Raw genomic sequence first — 21,982 nt, forward strand, 5'->3', positions numbered from 1 at the left:
AGAAACTGACTCCTGATGTGAACTGGTGTTTCTTAAAGTGTTTTCAAACTGCAGCTTTTATGTCAGTCTTCTGTCCTTTGATGTTAGAAAATAATCATCAAATTAGAATAAAGACAATTTTACCAGAAAAGTCTTTATGAGGAAATAATCAATAGTTCTGATCTGATGTGAATAAATCTGCTCATCTGTAAAACTACCAATAATAATAATTTCATGCTAATGTGTTAAAAATGTGTCTATTAAATATTATATGTAAACTTATATCAAACCGTCAGGTGCTCAACATTCCTCATTTTATATTATTTATGTGGGAGTTTTCATATAATCATGACTGTCTCTATGGGAACCAGATGAGAGCAAAGTGGAAATAATCCAAAAAAACATCTTCAGAAATCAGAAATGAGATTAATGAGTAAAATCGATTGATGGCTCAGACCTGCTGCTCGTCAATAAATGCTCTGACATCATAAGATGAATGTTTGAAATGTTGTTCAATGCTATGAAGGTAAAGAAGCAAACCACACCAAAGCAATGCACTAATGTCTGCAGCTTTTCTGAACTGTTTCATGTTATTTATTCAACCACTTTGTGAAACTTGCATTTCCTCTCTGGTGTTTGTAAAACGTCGTTTTCCTCTTTGGACTCGTTCCTCGTGTCTCCAGTTTCTCTGCAGAAACGTCTGATTGTGTTTTACCTTCATGATTTCAAAGACGAGACGTTGTCCACATCCACTCAGGACGTCTGCAGAAATGTGTCTTCAGTGTTTAGCAGTTGAATAGAAAGTGAAGCTGGTGGGTTTGAAGACGAGCAGCTGAACTCAGATGATCGTCGTTCACCTTCAGCATCATTTCTGTGGCGTTTTTCTTGGAACCTTTTCATTGTTAAGCTGCTGGAAAAACTTTGAATTCCGTGTTAAAATAAAGGAAAGATGAACTGATGGAGAATAGACTCAGTTTCCGAGTGAAAATATGACCAAAAATATTCAGATTTGTGGTTATTGACCAGCTTTTCTTCAGCACTTATGTGTGAAACAATAGATTTATTTCTATTGTTCATTAAATTTGAAAGAACCTGAGATTTAAGATCATTTCATTCATTTTACATTCGCTAAACACAACTAGAATAACGACTTATTGAAAGGTTGCAGAAATCAGTTTGTTTGCTCAGTTTTAGGTCATTTTGATGTTCATATTCATGTTCATAGTATTGGACATTCTCTACACCAACACATAACAGTGATTCATAGAAAGGAAGGAAAAAACAGAAGTTTCTTTGGCAAACAGTCAAACCTTTGTGGGTTTTTACAGAATAAATGTTCAACATCAGTATTTCCTGTTTGGTGAAAATCTCCATTTATTGGCGTCAACAGATCCAATCAGGAGTTATTCATTCAAATCGACCAATCAGCAGCAGGGATACAGGGACGCATGCATGAATGACCAATCAGTAACTTGTGTGTCATTTTGGTTTCTGTCAGATTGTTTCATTTCTCACTATGTCAAAATAAACTAAATCTGTTTGAAATGTCTGAAGCTCCATGAAGGATTTGAAATGAAACATTTCCTCTTGAACATCAGACGGTTCGTTTTAGGCGTCCAGATCTTCACTGATCTTTAATGTTCAGTCTCAGTTTGTTTTCCACAAATGCTAAAGCTAGCTTTGTTGTCAGAGTGTTTTTACCACGAGCCTCTGGTTGTTCTTTCATCTTCAGCCGGTGCTGAGTTGAAACGGCGCGGCGCTCTCAGGGCGCCGCACCGTGACCTCCAGCCGCACCATGACCTCCAGCCGCACCGTGACCTCCAGCTGGATTCTAGAGCAGGCTGAAGCTTCACTGCAGCCACATCTGATTCAAACCAGAATGTCCTGATCATCTCTGAATGAGAATCATATGAAGTTCTTAGAAACTACATAATTTCAATGAAAGAAAATCAATGAAGTCTAAAAATTCAGCTGGATTAGATTTTGGATGAATCCAGCCAGGATGCTTTGAGCCGAGCAGCTTCACTTCGTCTGATCTCTGACTGAACGTGTGTTTCAAACCTCCTGCGCTCGCTGCTGTCGCTGCTGCTGGAATATTAACCGCATAATGAGGCTTTTCTTTGACACGTTTGATATGAAAGCTGATGCAACCTGACACATCCGATCTGCTGCAGATTCACTTCATTCCTTCTCTGGTTTGATTTGTTGCTATGAAATTTTAATCCTCTGTCTTCTTTTTCTCTTTGGTGTTAAGTGAAATAAAAGAAACATTATCAGTAAAGACAAAACCTCATTCATCACATTCTTCATATTATTTTGTTTCTTAATGACTTTTAGGCTCAGAAAACTGCAGGATCATTTCTGCAGCTCAACCAGGAATCATTGCTATTAAACAATAAATCAAAAGTGCATATAAAGATTACATGGTGCAGACTTTATGCAATTCATAAGCAAACTTTTCAATAATAACAATAAACACTTTGTTCGTCCAGGATGACGCTGAGGAGACGCAGCGTTTCTTTATCCTCACAAATACAAAATAAAAATGTTGAAAATAAAACTGTGAAAAAATGAAAAAGACTTGAAACTGAGAAAAATACAATTATAAAGATTTTACTACGTGAAAAATCTTCGGTAATGTTTTCAAAATGTTGAAAATATTTTTGAAGATTTTTTTCATTTGGCACTTTGTGACATACCATAAAACAGCAGTTATCATTTTTGTGAATTAAAGTAAGGAAATAAAACTTGTCAGAGAAATGACAGAAATCAATTAATTCCAGAAATTAAATATTTTTAAGGCATTTAAATGTTTAAGTTAAAGTTTTATAAAAACATGTTTGTTTTAAAATTGGGCTAACAAGCTTCTCGCCTCAATTTATGTGATTAATTATTGTATAAATAATATTCTGTTCATGATGTTGTAAACATATTTAATTTGTTATAATTGATAAATGATATCAATATTTATCTGTGCATTTGCTGATTATCAGAAGATAAATTATGTCTGAATGTCAAGATTACATTTGAGATTTTAGTTACCAGAAATAAAAACCATCGAAGCAATCTGTGAGTTTGTAGAGGAGCTGCTAGCATGTAGCATGCAGCATATAGCATGTAGAATGCAGCATATAGCATGTAGCATGCAGCATGTAGCATGCAGCATATAGCATGTAGCATGCAGCATATAGCATGTAGAATGCAGCATATAGCATGTAGCATGCAGCATATAGCATGTAGCATGCAGCATATAGCATGTAGCATGCAGCAGCAGCATATAGCATGCAGCATATAGCATGCAGCATATAGCATGTAGCATGCAGCAGCATGTAGCATGCAGTATATAGCATGTAGCATGCAGCAGCAGCATGAAGCATGCAGCATATAGCATGTAGCATGCAGCAGCAGCATGTAGCGTGTAGCATGCAGCATATAGCATATAGCATGTAGCATGCAGCATATAGCATGTAGCATGCAGCATATAGCATGTAGCATGCAGCAGCAGCATATAGCATGCAGCATATAGCATGTAGCATGCAGCAGCATGTAGCATGCAGTATCTAGCATGTAGCATGCAGCAGCAGCATGTAGCATGCAGCATATAGCATGCAGCATGCAGCATATAGCATGTAGCATGCAGCATATAGCATGTAGCATGCAGCAGCAGCATATAGCATGCAGCATATAGCATGTAGCATGCAGCAGCATGTAGCATGCAGTATATAGCATGTAGCATGCAGCAGCAGCATGTAGCATGCAGCATATAGCATGTAGCATGCAGCATATAGCATGCAGCAGCATGTAGCATGCAGCATATAGCATGTAGCATGCAGCAGCATGTAGCATGCAGCATATAGCATGTAGTATGCAGCAGCATCATGTAGCATGCAGAATGTAGCCTGTAACATGCAGCATGTAGCATGTAGCGTGTAGCATGTAGCATATAGCATGTAGCATGCAGCAGCATCATGTAGCATGCAGAATGTAGCCTGTAACATGCAGCATGTAGCATGTAGCGTGTAGCATGTAGCATGTAGCATGTAGCATGTAGCGTGTAGCATACTGCATATGTATCCTGGTTCCATCAGTTCAGTGATGAGCTGCGGCTCCAGGAGTTTTCAGCGACTCTCCATCCTGTCGGCCGTTCTGCCTCGGATCCGGCGGAGGTCACGGCTCCCACTTTTAATCACTGCAGTAATCAGAGCAGAGCAGCAGCGCTGATTGCAGCTGCCACTCCGCCGATGTTCAGAGGCAGAAAGTGACTCTTCTGCTTGCCGACAAGGACTGAGGATCATCACCTTTCAGCTAACGCACACAAACACTCTTCATCCTGATGAGGAGACAGGAAAGTCACCTCAGAGCTTCATCGTTACTAACACTTGATCTACAATCAGTAAGAAATCACTGAACTGGTTTTAAAGCTGCTGGGTTCCTGCTGGTTAAATCCACCAAATTAAAAGAAACGTAAATAGATGTTGTGAATGCAGCTTGGTAATCGGCTCAGATGAATCAGTCTCTGCTTCATCATCTCTGCATATTTTTTCTATATTATACATGATATTTCTGGAATTTCTGGTTGTATTGTGCATTACCTCGTGTTATAAGGCAGTGGTTGCTTCCCACTGTCACCACATGCTTGCTCAGGAGAAGAAATCCCAGCAAAAACCATGACTTGATGCAGCTGTCTTTGACTTTCTGCTGGTCATTTTTAGGATTATTATTTATTTTACCCAACATGTTTGGAGAACAGAACCAATTTCAGTTTGAGTTTTAATTCATTTTCATGGTGTTTTAATGGATTTTTAACCAATAAATGAGTTTCTTATTTTCAATTCAGCTCATATTCTTACAGCAACCAGCAGGGGGCGTCAGAACCCAACAACAACAACGCTGAACCTCTGCTGTTTCCTCTATTTTAACCCTCAACCAACAACCTTTCATCATTGTATAAAGTAAGTCACATCAACAGACCATAAAACACTTCAGTCCTTTTCAGGCAGTTGGACTTTTCATCACTTGTCACCAAATGATGCAAATGATTCATAAATTCAGCAAAGTGTTTTGCTAAGTTGCAGATGATTTTTTATATTTTACTCAGCAAACGGTGCAGCTGCAGACAGCTGGAAATATTGAGCACATCTGTCCAAACAAGTTCATTTCTACTGTTCCAATAATGAACCTTCAAACTTTTCTGAACCTCCAGACAGAAAACAGAATCCTCTGACAGAAATGATTTTCTTTTTTCTTCACATATTTGACCTTCTGGAAAGGAGCATCTATAATTTAAAACTACTTCACAACCTTGTAGTTTTCTAAAAGTTGGGAAAATATATTTGAAGGTTATTGATGACAGTTGATGACACAGAGGTTGCTCTGTGTCATCTGGATTAAATCCTGATTAAATCAGGATTTAATCCAGATTCTACAAAGCAAGGAAACGTTTGTAAAGGTTTATAAAGATTATTGGCATAATTAAACTGCGATTAAATAAATCATTAAACTGCGATTAAATAAAGCATCACATCAAATGCAGAAGTGATGCTTTTGGTGATGCTAATCAAAAACAGGATCAGGTTCAGATCTGCAGTTTTCAGAAACACGATGGCTGAGCTTCATGTTTCTGATGAGGGTCAGTTCACAGCAGAGAAGCTTTCCTGCTTTAACACCAAGGAGACAGAGACGTATCCGACTGAAAGGACTGAAATAATCCGTCCATTCATCTGTTAAAATGGTCTTAAATGGTCAGACATGACTAGAAAAGTAAAGCCGCCTGAGGCCATGAGAGGCAGAGACATGGACCCACCATAGGCTGACAGCGATCAAAAGCCGAATCACATTTGACACAAAAATAAAAAAAAAAACAACAAAGAAGCCCCGCTTGTTTGACTTGTTTTTGTGATTTTTTGTGGCCTCCTCTGATGTCCTTTTGACCAAACTTTAATAAATGATGGTGCTCAGCCTCAGGACTCTCAGTGAAAAACAAGGTGACATATTTGTCGCTGATCGATCCAGACTGGGCGGAACGGCGCGTTTTCTTTGCCTCAGTTCATCCTCCCGGCCCAGGCAGACATTTGGCAGCGGTCTCTGGAGGAAGGAGCTGGGATCTGTGCGGACGCCTGAGCTGAATGAGAAGGAGCTGGCGGCCGACCACCGGGTGTCAGCGGGGGGTTAAGCCGTGACCCAGATTCCTGCAGGAGTCTTTGTCCTGCAGCCGGGAGAAGATCCTCCCCACCGGCTCCTCCGAGAGACACAGAGACACAACGAGCTTCTGTCCCGGAGGAGCCAGCGATCGGCCCGTTCCCGTCGTCACATCGTTCAGAAAGCCGTTAACATTTAAAGGTTAAAGGTTATTCTGATTAAGACTCATTATGAATTAATGGACACATTGACATCGTCTCATCTGAGTCCAGATCTGACCTCAGGTCCATAATTACAACTTCATCACCTCAACCTGGTGACACACTGACCGGTACGATGGAAACCCACAGACCACCAGCAGCTGGTTTACGTACAGATGTGCAAAATGTTGTCAATATTCCATCAACGTAAAAAAACAAACAACTTGGCAATTCTTGTTTCCATTAAATCAGAAACATGATTAATAAGTTTGTTCACTGGATGAGTCATTAAAATATCATCATCCTCGTGTCACTTCCTGTCGACTTCCTGCTGACTTCCTGTCACTTCCTGTCGACTTCCTGCTGACTTCCTGTCGACTTCCTGCTGACTTCTTCGTCTTTTCCTTCAGTAGTAACATCCTGCTGTTGATCACATAAAAAATAATTTTTCATGAAATGATTTTTTTTCATTTCATGAAAAATGAAATTCTGTGAGAAGTCGGAGTCTCACAGAGACTGATTTCTCACTATTTTGCAGTTTTTCCAAATATATTAATATTGGTTCTCCAGGAGCTGAAGCTCACCCCATAAAAACTCTTGAAAAATGTGAACTTTTGTTCTAAATGATTCTGTTTATTGTTGTAATTCCAGTTTGCCTGATTTGCAGCTGGTCCTGCACTGAGGAAGTTTCTCTTGGCTTCCGTTGAACCAGATTCAGAGGCTGATGATGGACATTAGTGAAGTTTTAATAACCATAAACAAGGAAAACTTACAGATCATCATCACAGAAGAGATTAACAGAAGAATCCAGAGAGGAAAAATGAAACAAAAGCAGAATCCAGATACTTTACTGTCTCCATGAGTCGCTCTGCCTGGACCAGACTGGAGCGGATCATGAGGATCTGAAGCCGCCGAATCGACAAATGATTGTGGATCAAATTGATTCCCACACTTTGTGTTGCTTGTTACAGAGAGTCGTAGAGAGATATAGATTCACTAGAGAACCTGAGAGTCACGATTCGGATGGGTGGGAACCGTTCCCTGAACGGATCCAGTTTGGGATTCAAAGCCGGTGGATTCCTGCTGCAACCCAACATGCAGCTCCTGCGAGGAAACTGGAGAACAAACAGCTGAAAGTTTGAATTATTGTCTGTGTGGCCAATAAAGACACTGTTGTTGTTTTCTCACAGATGCTTTCTGACGGGGGCAAATGTGGGAGGGTTTCTCAGGGCAGTTCTTCCAATAGCCCCCCTGGGCCTCCTCTTTCTCCCGCTCCTCCTTTATCCTCGTCTCCTGCCCTCTTTTATCCGAGAGTCTGCGGCCCCACGCTCTCACAGAGACTCCGACCTCTCAGCAGCATCAAGGGTAAGAAACGGCTACAGCTGCCTCTGCGTTCAGAGCCAAACCTTCCCGGCGCAGACAGAGTTATGACTTCTTAACGAGGGTCAGAGAGGATTATTATTCAGCTGCTGCTTGTCTTTGTTTGACATCTGGTAGCTTTCTCTCCTCAAACGTTTATTCTTCACGGCAGAGAAACTGAGAAACTCTAGAAATGTTTTTGATTGTAAAGATGCATTTTGTTTTGATTTTTCAGTTTTGTAGAATAAATTTCATCTCAGTGGGAGGGAGGAACTGCTCTGGTCTGGTTCTGACTCTTTTGTTGTACTTTAACTTCCTGAATCTGCTGAAATGAATTGAAGATAAACTCTTAACTATAATCATTTCCAGTAACTTTTACACTAAACTGTAACATTCAATGTTCTGGTTGGTCCATTATTTTCTGTAAGTATTTTTCTCAGTGCATCATTTATTTGGTTGCAGTTTCACTGCATGAAGTCTTTTATAGGATTAGGAGTTAGGGTTAGGGGTTAGAGGTTAGGGGTTAGAGGTTAGGGGTTAGAGGTTAGGGGTTAGAGGTTAGGGGTTAGAGGTTAGAGGTAGGGTTTAGGGTGGGCGTTGACTCCATTACTGATTTAGTGTTTGGGATCTTGTTGCAGTGGGTTCCCCATGTGTCTGTGGTTGGGTTAGAGTTTTGAGGTGTGGTGGTTCATTCGGGGATCCTGGGTGGAGTCGGCCATCTTTAGAGATCTGAAGACTCGGTCCTAGATGAGGAACCCAACTGGCAGGGATCGAATCGCGGCTACGCCATGATTCTAGTTACATCCTCCCCGTTGCTGTTCCCCATGTGACCGATAGGAACGGACATGCGGCAGTAGAAAGGGTTCTCACAGGCCTTCCCTCAGTCTTTGCCTCAGACAGAGGAGGGAAAGTATCTTAGTGATGGCGATTTGGTTCAGGTGTCTGAGGTAAGGTGGGTGATACTTCTCTTTAAGAAAGGACACAGGATCATGGATTCGGACGTTCCTTTGTTAGTTTGACGTTGTTCCCTCCATTTCCTCTGCAACCTGCATGATGAGGCAACAATCACTGACCCTCCTCCAACTGGCAACTGGGGCGTTTGGAGACAAACACACATTGTTCAGCCATGTGTAACAACAATGGTACATCTTTGTTGCTGTCATTGCTTTCTCTTGCCATGTGTTGCTTTCATCTGGTTGGCAGAAACTTTGGCCTGTTGCTGCTCTTGAGCAAATGATGGAGCCGAACAGCTGCAGCTGTTTGGGCATCTGATTGGGTCGCCACCTGGAGGAGAAGCTGAGGCAGATCCAGAACTTTCTGGAATCCCCAGAATCAGTCAGAGATCATATCTGAAGGACGAATGTCTTGGATTCGCTGCTGGTCCTCTGACCTCCATGATCTCGGATGAGAGAAAGAAAATGGATTAGCAGGTGGATGAAAACAACATATTTAACCTGAGACATTGTGGAAATAATGTCTGTTTTCAGCTTGTAGCTGAATCCAGACAGAAACCTCCTTAAAGGGGCACTTTGCCTTTAACTGGATCATCCTAATGTCTTAATCCATATTCTAAACCGTCCTGAAGGTTGTGAGGAATCTTTCATGTCTTCAACATGAAGTCAGTTAGCTTAACCACAAACCTCTGTTTAGTTTATGGTGTAAAATACTTGACATCCGGATCACAGGGACTAAAATGGACTGAATGATGCCTGAATCCCAGTATTTAGCTGCACTGAATACTCAGTTTATCTCTTTCTCAACCCAAAGTCACATCAGGTCCTGGATCCTGCCAGGTTGCGGCTAACATACCTAAGCTAACTGAGACATGGAGCTACATGTCTACCTCAGCACCTCAACACCTGAGTCTGGTAACAATCATTGGAGCATTTCTGCAGGGCAGCACAGGGAAAGGTTTGGACCTTCATCACAGGCGCAGTGTGTCCAGTTCTCCGTTAACACATCATGGATATGTTCCCCAACATCCTGCCTCCATGAATATAAACCATGTCAGCCTGAAAACACACGAGTTTCCACCATTAAAACCTTTCAGTCTTTGTCACACGTCACAAAACGCCGCTGAGTTTTTAATCATTCCTGAGGATCTGCAACACTGTTCATGTTTCGGTCAGCTCTTAATGTCTTGTGGGATTTTCATCCTGTTGAACTTTCATCTGTACTTGTTCCAATAGGTGCAAAGGATCAGTGCTTCTGTGCTGTTTAACTTCCAGATCCAGTAACAGAGTGAACCGGGAGAAGAGCGCAGCCTCTCTGAAGGCTCACGTGTTAACTTATCTCTGTCCTCTCAGCCACCATGCGTGCTGCTCTGTGCTGCTGTGTCTTCCTCCTCTGCCTCGTCTTCCTCACCGAGGCCAAGCGGACGCCTGGCCAGGACAAACGGGACAAACCTCGCCAGCCCCAGCCGTCGCCGCCTCCGGCCCGGCGGGCCAGAAACCGATCGGTGCTCAGCTCCGGAGAGCTGAGCACCAAGCAGGGCCATCGCTGCACATGGCAAACATCTGGTGAAGGTCTGGTGAGCCTGCTGGTGAACTGCTCCACAGAAACCGAAGGAGACGCAGAGAGGTGAGGCCAGACGTAGAAACATGACCAAAAGCTCTCAGCTCCATCAGGACCTGAAATCCAATCATCTTGTTGTTCTTGTTTCCAGGTACTGGTGTCGTTATGCTGGTAAACCCGACCTCTGCCAGGCCTACAGCGTAAAGTCCAGCCAGTACTGGAAGCAGCTGGTGGGAAAGCTGAAGAAACGGGAGAACGCCTGCGAAGGAGAGAAAGTGTTAAAGGCCAAAACCTGCAAAAAGGCGTCTGGCGAGGCCCACATGAAGCTGGCGCAGCGCAGCGGGGACGAGGACAAGAACGCAGCGAAGGAGGGAGGCAAGAAGAAAGCAGAGGCTGGAGCGAAGAGCTCCGATGGAGGGAAGGTGGAGAAGAGGAAGAAGGTGAAGGAGGATGAGGAGGAGAAGAGGAAGCGGGAGGAGAGGACTGAGTTTGATGACGAAGGAATGGTGAACGACATGGAGCCGGTGCAGACGTACTGCAGCGACGGCTGGCACTCCGTCTGCTCCTTCTTTGTCAAGTTTTTTGAGGGCTGATTAGAGAAATTAGATTTTTTTATTGATTATAGTGTGAATTAAATCTGAAAGTTGTGTTTTTAACTTTTGGGGAGCAAATCATTTCTGCTCTCTGAAGGTGAGAGGAAAACCAATTTAATTTACGGCTGATGGAGAACTTTTGGTAATTCTGTATATTTTTTAAGGATTAATTGTAGATTTAATACATTAAACATAACTACTCTGTAAAGCATGTTAGTTTGAATCTGCAGTGTTTTTATTGTTTTAGATTCCTGATGTTTAGTTTTGTGATGTTTTTAACCAAATTCTGGATTTTCCTAGACGACATTAAATAATCACCATATTTTCAGTTCATTTAGCCTCTGTGTCTTTAATTTTCTGTTATATTTTCACCCGTTATTCATTCAGTTGTAAATGTGATAGATCCAAACTAAATATTTAAATATTTCCTTTATAAACTAATGAAATGATCGACAGTTTGCAGTGAAGAGGAACGAGTCTGAATCGCACCATCAGTGATATTAAAGTTAAATAAAGTTCACTCTGATTTAAATGTGATCAATAAACCGAATAGTTTAATTCAAATGGGTTTTTCAGGCTGCATCAAAAGTGATTCATTTAGAAAACTCCAATTGAAACACTTTTTTGCATTACATGATCAACAGGATGTTACTACTGGCACAAACTACAAAGAAGACGACAGGAAGTGGTCAGTTTGTCCTCCAGCAGCCTGGAGGACAAACTGATCAGCATAACCAGGATGACGACAAGCTTTATGACCAGGAAGGTTTTCAGTCCAGTATTGAAAGACGTCTGAGGACTCGTCACGTCCCAAAGGTTCATTTGTTGCGTTTCAGCTGTGGATCCTGATCTCGTGTGCCTTTAAATGTGGCTGTTTGCTGCTGAAAGCAGCGACATAAAGGCTCTGCTGGACCCAGAGCGAACGCTTGGGCTGAATCCAGGATGTTGTGTAATGCTGTGTGAACAGCAGCATCGTTGGAGAGCTGTTTACATCCTGGTCATTTCATCTGAATACCAATCAACGGACGCACTTCCTGCTTCAGCCGCGCTGCTGCAGCAGAATCTGCAGTTTTCTGCACCAGGCTTCATTCATCTGAGTGAATTTCATCAACATGTTTGTTTCTGCAGAACAAACGATGAAAGGAAGGACAACAAGGTGAGAACCAAGACCTCCAAACTCCAGTCCCCACATCAGAACCCCGACTCCCACTTCTCATCCTCACAGTGGCCTGATTGTCCCTGACAGCGACACACAGAACCGGGCCCTCCGACCCCAGGAGGAGGCAGCAGGGGTCAGAGACGCTGGCCGCCTGCCGCAGAGGACTCAGGCGCAGCGAGAGTCTGGCAGCCGCTGCATCGCCTCGCTGCAGCTTTTCATGCCCAGCAGTTCTTCCTCCTCCTGGTCTCTGCTGGTACCGACCAGCATGGACCCGGAGGGACGACCTGGTGGGACTCTGTCCTCTGAAGCATTAATTGCTTTTAAACTTAATTCATGCTGGAGAAAATGTAAATAACATCTCCTGTCTTTATTAAAATGTTTATAAGAAACTTCTAACTATGCTTAATTAACAGATAAAATGTGAGGAGACCATCAGCTGCAGGATTAAGCTGCTATTAAACCTTTTTAAAATGTATTATTAGTTGAAATAATCTGCCAAACTAATTGAGTTGATCTTCCTTCTCCCAATGCTAACTAGAAACAACCAATCAGAGCCCGGAGGCGGGGCTTAGCGCTGTCAATCACCTTCATGCTAAGGCTAGTTAGCATCACGGTTTTTATGTATTAAGTAGTTTTATCAAGTTATTAGTACATTGAATTTGTGACTGACTGACGGTTCCGTCTCTGAAAGGAAAGGTTCGGTTCCACATCCCAGTGGATCATCGACAGGTGGGTCACAAAAGGAAACCTTTTAAAATTATACTAAACTTTATTCTTTTACTCCAGAGTAGAAACGTAAAGTTATAAAGTTGGTCTGAAAACCGACAGAAAATCTGTCCTGAAAGCTCCTGGTCGGATTGGATCCAGCTGCTCAAGTTTCTGTACTGAGGTTCAATAATAGAGCAAATATTCACAGAAATATTTATCTGTTTGTTCTTTGATGGCCAAGTAACCCAAAGACCTCCTGGACCAGAACCAGAACTTTCCTGAGACCAACAGAACGTTCTTCTTTTGGGTCGACATCTTTACTGAATCCTGTTGTTGGACCCAAATCTTCTTCTTCAGGAAGCTGCAGCTTCTTGTTTGACACTCAAGAAGTCTCTGCTGCCCCCAGCTGGAGAAGGTTTGTAAGTGCAAGTTGCGCTTTGTGGATGACTTGAAGATCGGATGTGGGTTCGGCTCAGTGAGAATCTATCCAGCATCACATGAGACTGATGGAAATATTTCTGCACTTTATATGAAAAACTCACAATAAACTGTAAAACCAAAGAGAATAAATTACAAATTTCTTTATTATCAAGTTGTTTTGTTGGAAAAACAAGGGTTTTATCATAATAAATCATCTGGATTTATCATGATAAATCATCTGGAAGATGATTGACCCTTGAACTGTGTAAGAAGAGAGTCAGATTGACCTGGTTTAGTTACTAATATTTCAATGGTTGAGTTGAGATCTTAACTCTATTGGTTAAGAAAATATAAACTCTGTGATCAAATCTGTTATATAGTAATTGAACTTAGTGGATATTAATCTTATTGAATTTGTATAATTTTATTTTTATCCACACTGACCTGCTGCCAGCAGAGATCATCATCTGTGCTGTTTCACTCTAATGGTGACAATCTGCAGCTTTCTGTTAAAAACTTCCAAAGCTAATATTCATCTCAACACTTTGCATAATAACTTCAAAACTATATGAATTTTCAGCAGAAAAATAATCTGCAAAGTGTATAAATGATGGAGCCACCAGAGGTCGCTGTTGGATTAGAAATCAGAGGAAACATTTTGAGTTCAAATGAAATAAAAACCCACAGAACTGACTGAAACTTTCCTGTAGGTGAAAAAACCTTGAACAGATAAAATATGAATAATTTTATCTCAGCTTCTTGAAACAACATTAAGTGGTTCTTCAGTAATGATCCATTTCACTGACCTTCAGAACCAGAACCAGAGCCAGAGGAGTTTTCCTGCCATCGTTCCCTGAGAGATAAATGAGTCCAACAGGTTTAATCTACCATAAAACCCACAATCAGACACCAGGCGCTCAGCAGAGCGGATGATGAAACCTTCAGCAGAGGCTCCTCTGGGCCCAGCGGCAGTCGGGTCCAGGCAGGGCGAGGGAATCAGCTCTGCTCCATCAGCTGCAGAAACAGTCCAGGATGTGAACCTGGCCCAGACGATCCCGTCACTCTGAAGGTCGCGAGGCAGAGGAGGCCGACGCAGAACTCTGGGAAATTTGAAAAGAACGCATTTCATCATGATAATGGAGAACATCTGCATGTCGTTTCTATGCAGATGATGTTCAGTTGCATTTCTCACATTTGCAAATGAAGCATCTAAACTCCAGTTTGTTAAAGTTCTTCGACTCTGTTAAACGGGGATGGAGTCAGTTTCCTTCCATGAAGTGAAAACCAAACAGATTGTTGGATCAGAAAAGACGAACGTCTGGATCAGAGACACTCGGATCTATTGGAGCCGTTAATTCTGCTTCAGTTTGATGAACGTGTCAAACCTCAGAAATATTGTCAGATTCAGCTCTATTGCTCCTTGTTCTGAACCGCCAATTATTTTTAGTTCATTTGTTTCATCACAATGTGCAAACCTTCCTGGAAGTGCTGCAGGTTTTCTAGGAGTTAAATGTTCCCAGCAGCAGGTTTTCACAAAGTGAAGTCAGTGACCAGAGGGGGCGCTGCTGCCTCCACCATCTGATCAACACGACCAGGCTGCACTCAGCTCAGTGAGCAGAGGCTGAGTCCATTTCATTTCACTGGTTAGGATTTAGATCTAGACTTTGACTAGACCAATGGTCTGCATCCTGTGACGTCGTTCAGTCTGGTTGATGAACAGTTTATCAACCATTAACTCAGCTGAGCAGAGGAATATCTGAAAGCTGGAGGGATAATCCACTATGAATTATAATCCAGTATGAATTATAATCCAGTATGAATTATAATCCAGTATGAATTATAATGCAGTCCATAATCTGTGGCTGGATGTCCAGGTGTTTTAAGGGTATCAGAGCAAAAGGTTCTGAGTTTAAGTTGAAATATTTCAGATCGTCATCAGGAATTTTCTGATCCGTGTTTCAGTCGCTGATATTCGATCGATGAGGAAAACAAACAACTTGAACTTTGGGAAAGTAAGGATTTTCTTTAAAGCATGCGCTTCCCAGCAGGTTCTGTGTTTATGGTGAAAGTCCAGAAAGCCATGTGGGGTTTCTGTTGAACTCTGATGTTGACCCCTGATGCCGGCCCCTGCATTATCGCCTGATGTTTGCACAAGCAGCAGCTTTGCTCCGATATCAGCTGACGTGTCTGGAGAGAGGCCTGGGACTGGGAATAAAGTGTCCTACTTAAAGCTTAGTGAATGTTTCAGCTGTGTTTGTGGGAATGGGCCTGGCAGGTCTGACAGGTGGAATCTGCTGAAAACCTTCCTGAAGGTCAAACTGGCTGACCAGAGACCAACTGGGATCAGCACCAGTTAAATTATAATCAATATCTGCTTTTTGTAGCACTCAAAACCTCCAACATGAACATAATTATTATTTAACAGAACAACAGCAGCTGTGAAACTGTCAGTCCTGCTGCCATCCTGCAGAACCCGACCAGAATCATCCTGAGCGTGAAAAAGAGAATTTTCACCCAGACTTCTGCTCTGTCTGAACAGATGTTGGTCAGAAATCGGTTTACTGAGACATTCCTGTGCTCAGATTTCTCTGCTGCTGTTGCTTTCATCAGAACCAGAGCATTTCTCCCATGACCTTCAGGACCGATCAGCACCTGAACAGGTGTTTCCATTCCTCACCTGATTGGAGCTTTTCAGGCGGCGCCACGCCCGCGTCCATCCGTCTGTCTGTTGATGCTTAATGGGATCAGACACATGACAGCTGGCTGGTTGTGGTGACAGGATCTGATCTGATGCAGCCAGATGAAAAGTTTAATCGACTGCATGAGAGGAACAAAACGCTTCTGTTGACTCAGTTTGTTTGAATTTCAAATTTGTTGCTGGGAAAAGCTGGAAGTTTTTAAATCCCAGAAGCTTCAGTTCAGAAATAGAGGAAAATCCAAAAGAGCAACGCTGATACTTATTAAAACAAAAACCTGCAGTTTTAACCAGCTAAATGAACAGAGACGGTCGGGTTCATTTTCTTTAACCGGCACCATCCTACAGAACCCGACCAGAATCATCAGTTTTTGCCAGATGGGCCTCCTGCTGCAGGCGTTGCTCCGGTTTCAGGCTCGGCCTCCTCGGATCGGCAGGACCGGACCTGTTTGTGAAGAGTCATGGGGGTGTGTCCCGGGTTGCATAAGGTCGGGTTCTGACCCGCATTCCTCCGGCGCTGCCAGCTGCAGCCAAAGTGGAAATGGAAAATCTCATTCCACGGATCACGTAGACAGCATGCCTGATCCGGCCCGATGTAAACACAGACACACCTCCACCGCAGCACACACACGGTTCTGATTACAGTTTTTATGGTTCTGATCATGGTTCTGATCACGGTTCTGATCAAGTCCAAAAGCTGCTGCAGTTCTGGTTCAGGTTCTGTTTAGATCCCTGCAGAGACAACCAGATTCCTGCCTGATCATCATTCTGTGTGAACTTTCAGAATTATCTAACACTGAACCGTCAGCATGAAACCCAAACCTTTGGGTCACATCCAGAACCTGCAGCCAGAACCTGCAGCCAGAACCTGCAACCAGAGGAGCCTCTGCTGACACAGGAGATCTTCTTATTAGTAACTAAATTTAAACAGTTTGCCAGATGCACACACACACACACACACACACACACACACACACACACACACACACACACACACACACACACACACACACACACACACACACACACACACACACACACACAGCCTGTGTTTTCCTCTGATCACTCAGCTTGATGAGCATCTCAAGTAGCAGATTGTTTCTATTTCTGCAGTCAGGACCTCTGGTATCTCTAGGTCAAAGGTCACAGTAATGAACACGTAATCCAGAAAAGGGCCAAACAATTAATAATGGAGAAATTCTGATAAAAAACACAAAAATCTGATTAAATATAGAAAAATAGATTATCATATATATAAATATATAACAAGACAACCTGAAACATGATGACTGGAAACAACCTGGAGGTTTCTGGTTGTCATCTCCTGCAGGATGAACCTCTTCAGGACATCTATATCCATCCCAGCGGGATTTAATCAGACCCTGAACTTTGCTACTGGATTCTGACGGATACCGGACCGGTGCCAGGAGGGGATCCGAGGTGAGAGGCTTAGCAACAGGCTCTCTGCCGGAGCTGCAGGTTACATGTCCTCAGTCTCTGCTGCTTTATGACAGTTTGGTCCATTGACTGCTCTATTCTTTCACCTTCTTTATTTAAATGTGTCATTTTAATTCATGTTTTTCAAAGAGCAGATTCTCATCAAAAGAGTTAATGTTTAGAACCACAGAAAAGTACCAAACATTTTTAAGGCAAATAAAAATCTTTGGTTTGGGTTTAAAAATCCATAAATTACATTATAATATAGAGGTCTTCAACATGGGGGTCACAACCCACCTTAGGGTCGTGACAGTTCTACAGGAGGGTCGGGACATTTCAGTAGAAAATGATCTTATTAAATGAAATAATAAAATATAAGCTAAAAGAAAGGAATTGAGGAGTTTTCTAGGCCCAAAATTGAAGTTTAACACAATAGAGTTTGTTGAGCACCGAAGCTAAATGTTTGTTCTACTGGACCCAGAACTCCACCATCTGCTCCAGAACCAGCTGCTGTGGTTCTGTTTCTACCTGCTCAGGCAACCTGTTCCCCTCCGGGCCTGTGGGGGCGCTGCACCAAGAACCACAGAAGGAAACGATACAAAAACCTTTTGAAAAGACACTGAGGCAACTTCCTTCTTCACCAAAGAAGAAGAGTTATTTTATGGGTTATTATAATCCATAATCCCTGTGGATTATAATAAAATCTGGGCAGTTATCATTAACCAGACAGAAACCTAAACATGTATTTTGTTTTCAAACTCCACTGAAGTTTATTTCACACTTCAGGTTAAACAAACTTTAACTTTTTAATTATTTTTTCCCTTCATCCAAAACGCTTCCTGTGGCCCCTGCATTGGCACTGCGCCCCCTAGGGGTTGCGCCCCACACTTTGGGAACCACTGCACTAGATCAGCGTGTTGGTTCTGGTTGTGGTCCACTTCCTGTGTCTGAATCAGTCTCCAGTCCGCTTGGCGTAGCGATCGAGTTCGATGGAGTTGACATTCTCAGTGAAGACTCAGACTGGTTCGGTTTCTCCTCTGCTGCTGTGAAACTCTGATTTATTGAGCCTGGAGTTGTTTCATTACCTCCAGAAGAAACGCCCTGCTCCTGAAAGTGAACGTTCATGTGGAAAGAATCTGGACTGTTTTCATACTGGATCTCCTGCTGCCATGTCAGATTCACTTGAGCTCTGCTGGATCTCAGCTGTTGGTGGTAAACAGAGGAAAACATAAAACCTTCTGACTTAACAGAAATGCAGGTCATGTGACTGCTGTCAGCCAATCATGGCATCCGATTTCCTCTCCTGATCCGTTGTGTCTGCAGGTCTTTGCTCGGTCTCTGGTTCTGCCAACAGAACCAGAGACGGTTTCACGTCAACTGGACTGGTGGTACTGGTCCCAGTGAAAAACCAGGAAGTAGCCAGTTGACTTGATCTGACAGTTACTGGTATTTATGACAAGAAAACAACCATAATTAGATTTGATGATTTTTCAAGTTTTCTGTTACAAAGAAACAAGAAATTGTTTGTCTTAAACATTTTATAGAGAAAGAAATCAAAGATTTAAAATGTATGAAAGTTCATATCAGTGACCAACCAGTCAGACGCTCTAATGGCTCCTGACGTGAACATAGAAAGTACTCCTGGCTCGGTTCTTCTGAGTTGGGTCGATGGACGGGAACATGACGGACCGACCCACACAAACATGACCTGAAGTCAGAGCGATGAGACCAAACCAGGGCAGGGAACGTTTTCACTCTGAGTGACAGAAACTCACATCAACTTATGGATAAAACATCAAAAATATCCAAAAACATTCAATATTGATCAATTATTGGCATAAACATAAATGTATATTCTGCCGTTTAACAAAAATCAGGAGGAAAGGATTTGAGTCTGCAGTTTTAAATATGAACTCGCTTTAGATTAAATAAATAATTTGCCAAATTCATAACAGTCAATGATTAATGCATCTTCGGTCTGATGACAGGGCCTGCTGCATGGATCTGACCTTTGACCGGAGCTGCTGCTGCTTCACCTGCTTTAGGTCATTCAGCAGAGAGTTCAGGTTTCTGTTTTCCTACATTTAAAGATTTCAAAAGTTTTTAGAAAGCTATTTTAGGGAAAGTTTGTGCTGAAAGGAAGGAAGAAGCCAAAGCTGCTTTTTGTTTTTGGATATTTTAAAGAGTTTCCCATCAGCATGAAAAGTTTCTCCTTCATGCAGCAGTTTTAATCCTCGACCCCCTGATGTGTTTCATAACTCCTCTGGTTTAACCTGCAGCTCAGCCTGTAATCTCAGTTTATTCCAGCAGAAGATCCCAGGATTAAGTTTCTGTTTAGTGCTTTTTCTCCGGCTCTGTTTTAAATCCCGGTCTTGTTCCTTGGCAGGATCCTCTGCTGCCTGATCCTTGCAGCTCCCTCACGGCTCTCCGGTTCTGGATTCACATTTAAACATCAGAGCAACAGGTGAATCTGGACCTGAAAGCTGTTTTCTCAGGATTCACCAAAACGATCAGTTATTTAAATGAAAACGGGGAAAATCCAGCTTTCATAATGATGGTAAACTTGAAAGAGTGACTTCTGCTTTTGGGTGATTTGTTTTACGTTTTGCAGCAGCTCCCCAAAGCGAAGCGTTGTGATGCAACCTGCTGCGGCGGCTCGCCGCGCTGAGCCCGACGGACTCGGAGCCCGACGGACTCGGAGCCCGACGGACTCGGAGCCCGACGGACTCGGAGCCCGACGGACTCGGAGCCCGACGGACTCGGAGCGTTACCGTCCCAGGCCATGTGAGAGCGGCGTGGAGCTGCTGCAGTCTAAAGTTTCACTGCATGACTCACGTGTAAAACAAGACTGTTTGGGTTGTGAAAGCCGTCAAAGTGACAAAAAGATTTCTGACCTCTGACCTCCAGCAGATAAGGAAGCCGGCTGGCTCTTCAAGGAGGAAACCTTGTGGTTATTTTGATTCTTTTACTATAAACTCTGCTGGGATTTGATCATTAAAAGGACAAAATGTTCTTCACCCCCTGAGAAAACCAGAGGATCAGGAAAAGCAAACAGACAAAGGTCGTCACTTTTAGAGCCAAAATGTTCGCATGAGATAGAAAAAGGACAAACAAAGTGACAATAACTGTTTCTGTTCTGCCCAACTCTGTTGGCCTGAATGTTGCAACAAAACCGATCCATGAAGACGTGCAGGTCAGATCAGCAGCAGAGCCTCATCCTGCCTCCTGCAGAGACTCTCAACCTGCAGCTTTCACACAGATCAGAAACTCCCTGAAATTAGTCTTGGGAACGAATTCTTCTTCAAAATGGGAAAAACAGGAAAACATTCCATTCATGAGTTGCAAAAAAATTAAACTTTTTTTTAAAAAATGACTGCAGTAGAGAGAAAATTAAAAAGTTTAAATCAACTGTGAAAGGCAAAGTTTTCCTTCCAGAGGGATGAAGATGGAAAGAAAAGTAAAAACCTTTGCAGAGTTCCTGTTGGGAGGTCAGAGGGCGTGGTGGGGTCACCAAGGGTCATCCTGTGTCTACCATCCCTGATGTAAACAGACTGAACTTTACAGAAACTCTGTCTGATGGGAAACAGGCGAATAAAACCCAGAAGATGAAACAATTTCCTTCCTTCGTAAAAGTTCCTGGGTTCAGCATCAGATCATGAAAATGATGCTGCAGCAACGTGAACTCAGTGCAAAGTGATTGGATCATTGATCTTCATCTGAAGGTTTGATCACAAATCTTTACTGAATTTCAGAGCAGTGACACATTATTATGTTTATGAATGTAAAAACAAGCCGAAACATGAAATTGTGATATAATGTATTTATTTGAAAGAGGACAGTGTAATTTAATAAAACACACGACAATACATGGCTTAAAACGCTGAAACATATTGATAAGGTTCAGAAGATCAATAGTTCTGCTGGTCCTGCACTGAGACTCGTTAAAATAAATGATCTTATTGTTTGGACTATTAATGTGCAAATCAAACTGTTTTCATTAAAGTAGCTTCTGATGGAAAAATTAAAGATACAGAAACAGACGGTCGGGTCCAAACTTTTCTCTTTTACCTTCAGGAGATTTTTAAGTTTTTATACTTTATGACAACTGGAGTGAAAAAGAGAGAAAATTGATAAAAAGAGAATTATGTAACAATAAAAATGTCATGTTTTATATTTATGTCTGTTATTGTTTATGCATATTTTCCAATGATCTTTTAGACTTTTGTTAACAAAACGTGATTTTTTCTGCTGCAATTATTTAATCGTGTATATCTTCTTATTATGGACCTTAAAGTGATTTAATTTGTGTGACTCAGTTTGGTGGCTTCATGTCTGTCATCCTGTTTCATCCTCTGCATAAAATCCAGCCGTACAAAACAAGCTCTATAAATAAAGTCTGATTGCTGTTCACGTCTCAAACCTTCGTCCTCGGTGTCAGATGATGAACCAGCAGGTCACAGCGACCCTCTGCACACGTGAGAAACACGACAGAGAAACACGACAGAGAAACACGACAGAGAAACACGACAGAGAAGCACGATAGAGAAACACGACAGCTCCCCGAAAACTAAGAAAAGCAAAAGGAAGTTCACCCAATTTCTGTCCCATGTTTACATGCTTTAGTAATGTTTAACTCTGCTGGAAATCAATGAGGTCAGAAAACTCCAAAAACGTCCAAAACAGCAGAAACTCCTCCTGACTTGTGTTTATTTCCACATCAGATGAAGCATCTTGTAATAAAAGGTGAGCAGATTCATAGGACAAAGAGGAAACATTCTGG

The 21,982-nt window shown here is 42.2% G+C and overlaps 1 protein-coding gene across 1 annotated transcript; it reads left to right on the forward strand.

The window, feature by feature from the left end:
- Positions 1-7,492: 7,492 nt before the first annotated feature.
- LOC129354212 (fibroblast growth factor-binding protein 2-like) lies at positions 7,493-11,116 on the forward strand. Its single transcript, XM_055023734.1, has 3 exons — positions 7,493-7,682; positions 9,983-10,256; positions 10,342-11,116. Exons 1-3 carry the CDS (start codon positions 7,508-7,510, stop codon positions 10,781-10,783), a joined length of 891 nt encoding a protein of 296 aa, XP_054879709.1. The 5' UTR covers positions 7,493-7,507; the 3' UTR covers positions 10,784-11,116.
- The last annotated feature ends 10,866 nt before the right edge of the window (positions 11,117-21,982 follow it).

This window comes from Poeciliopsis prolifica, unplaced genomic scaffold, assembly GCF_027474105.1.
Source record: "Poeciliopsis prolifica strain line A6 unplaced genomic scaffold, Auburn_PproV2 SCAFFOLD106, whole genome shotgun sequence".
Taxonomy (NCBI): domain Eukaryota; kingdom Metazoa; phylum Chordata; class Actinopteri; order Cyprinodontiformes; family Poeciliidae; genus Poeciliopsis; species Poeciliopsis prolifica.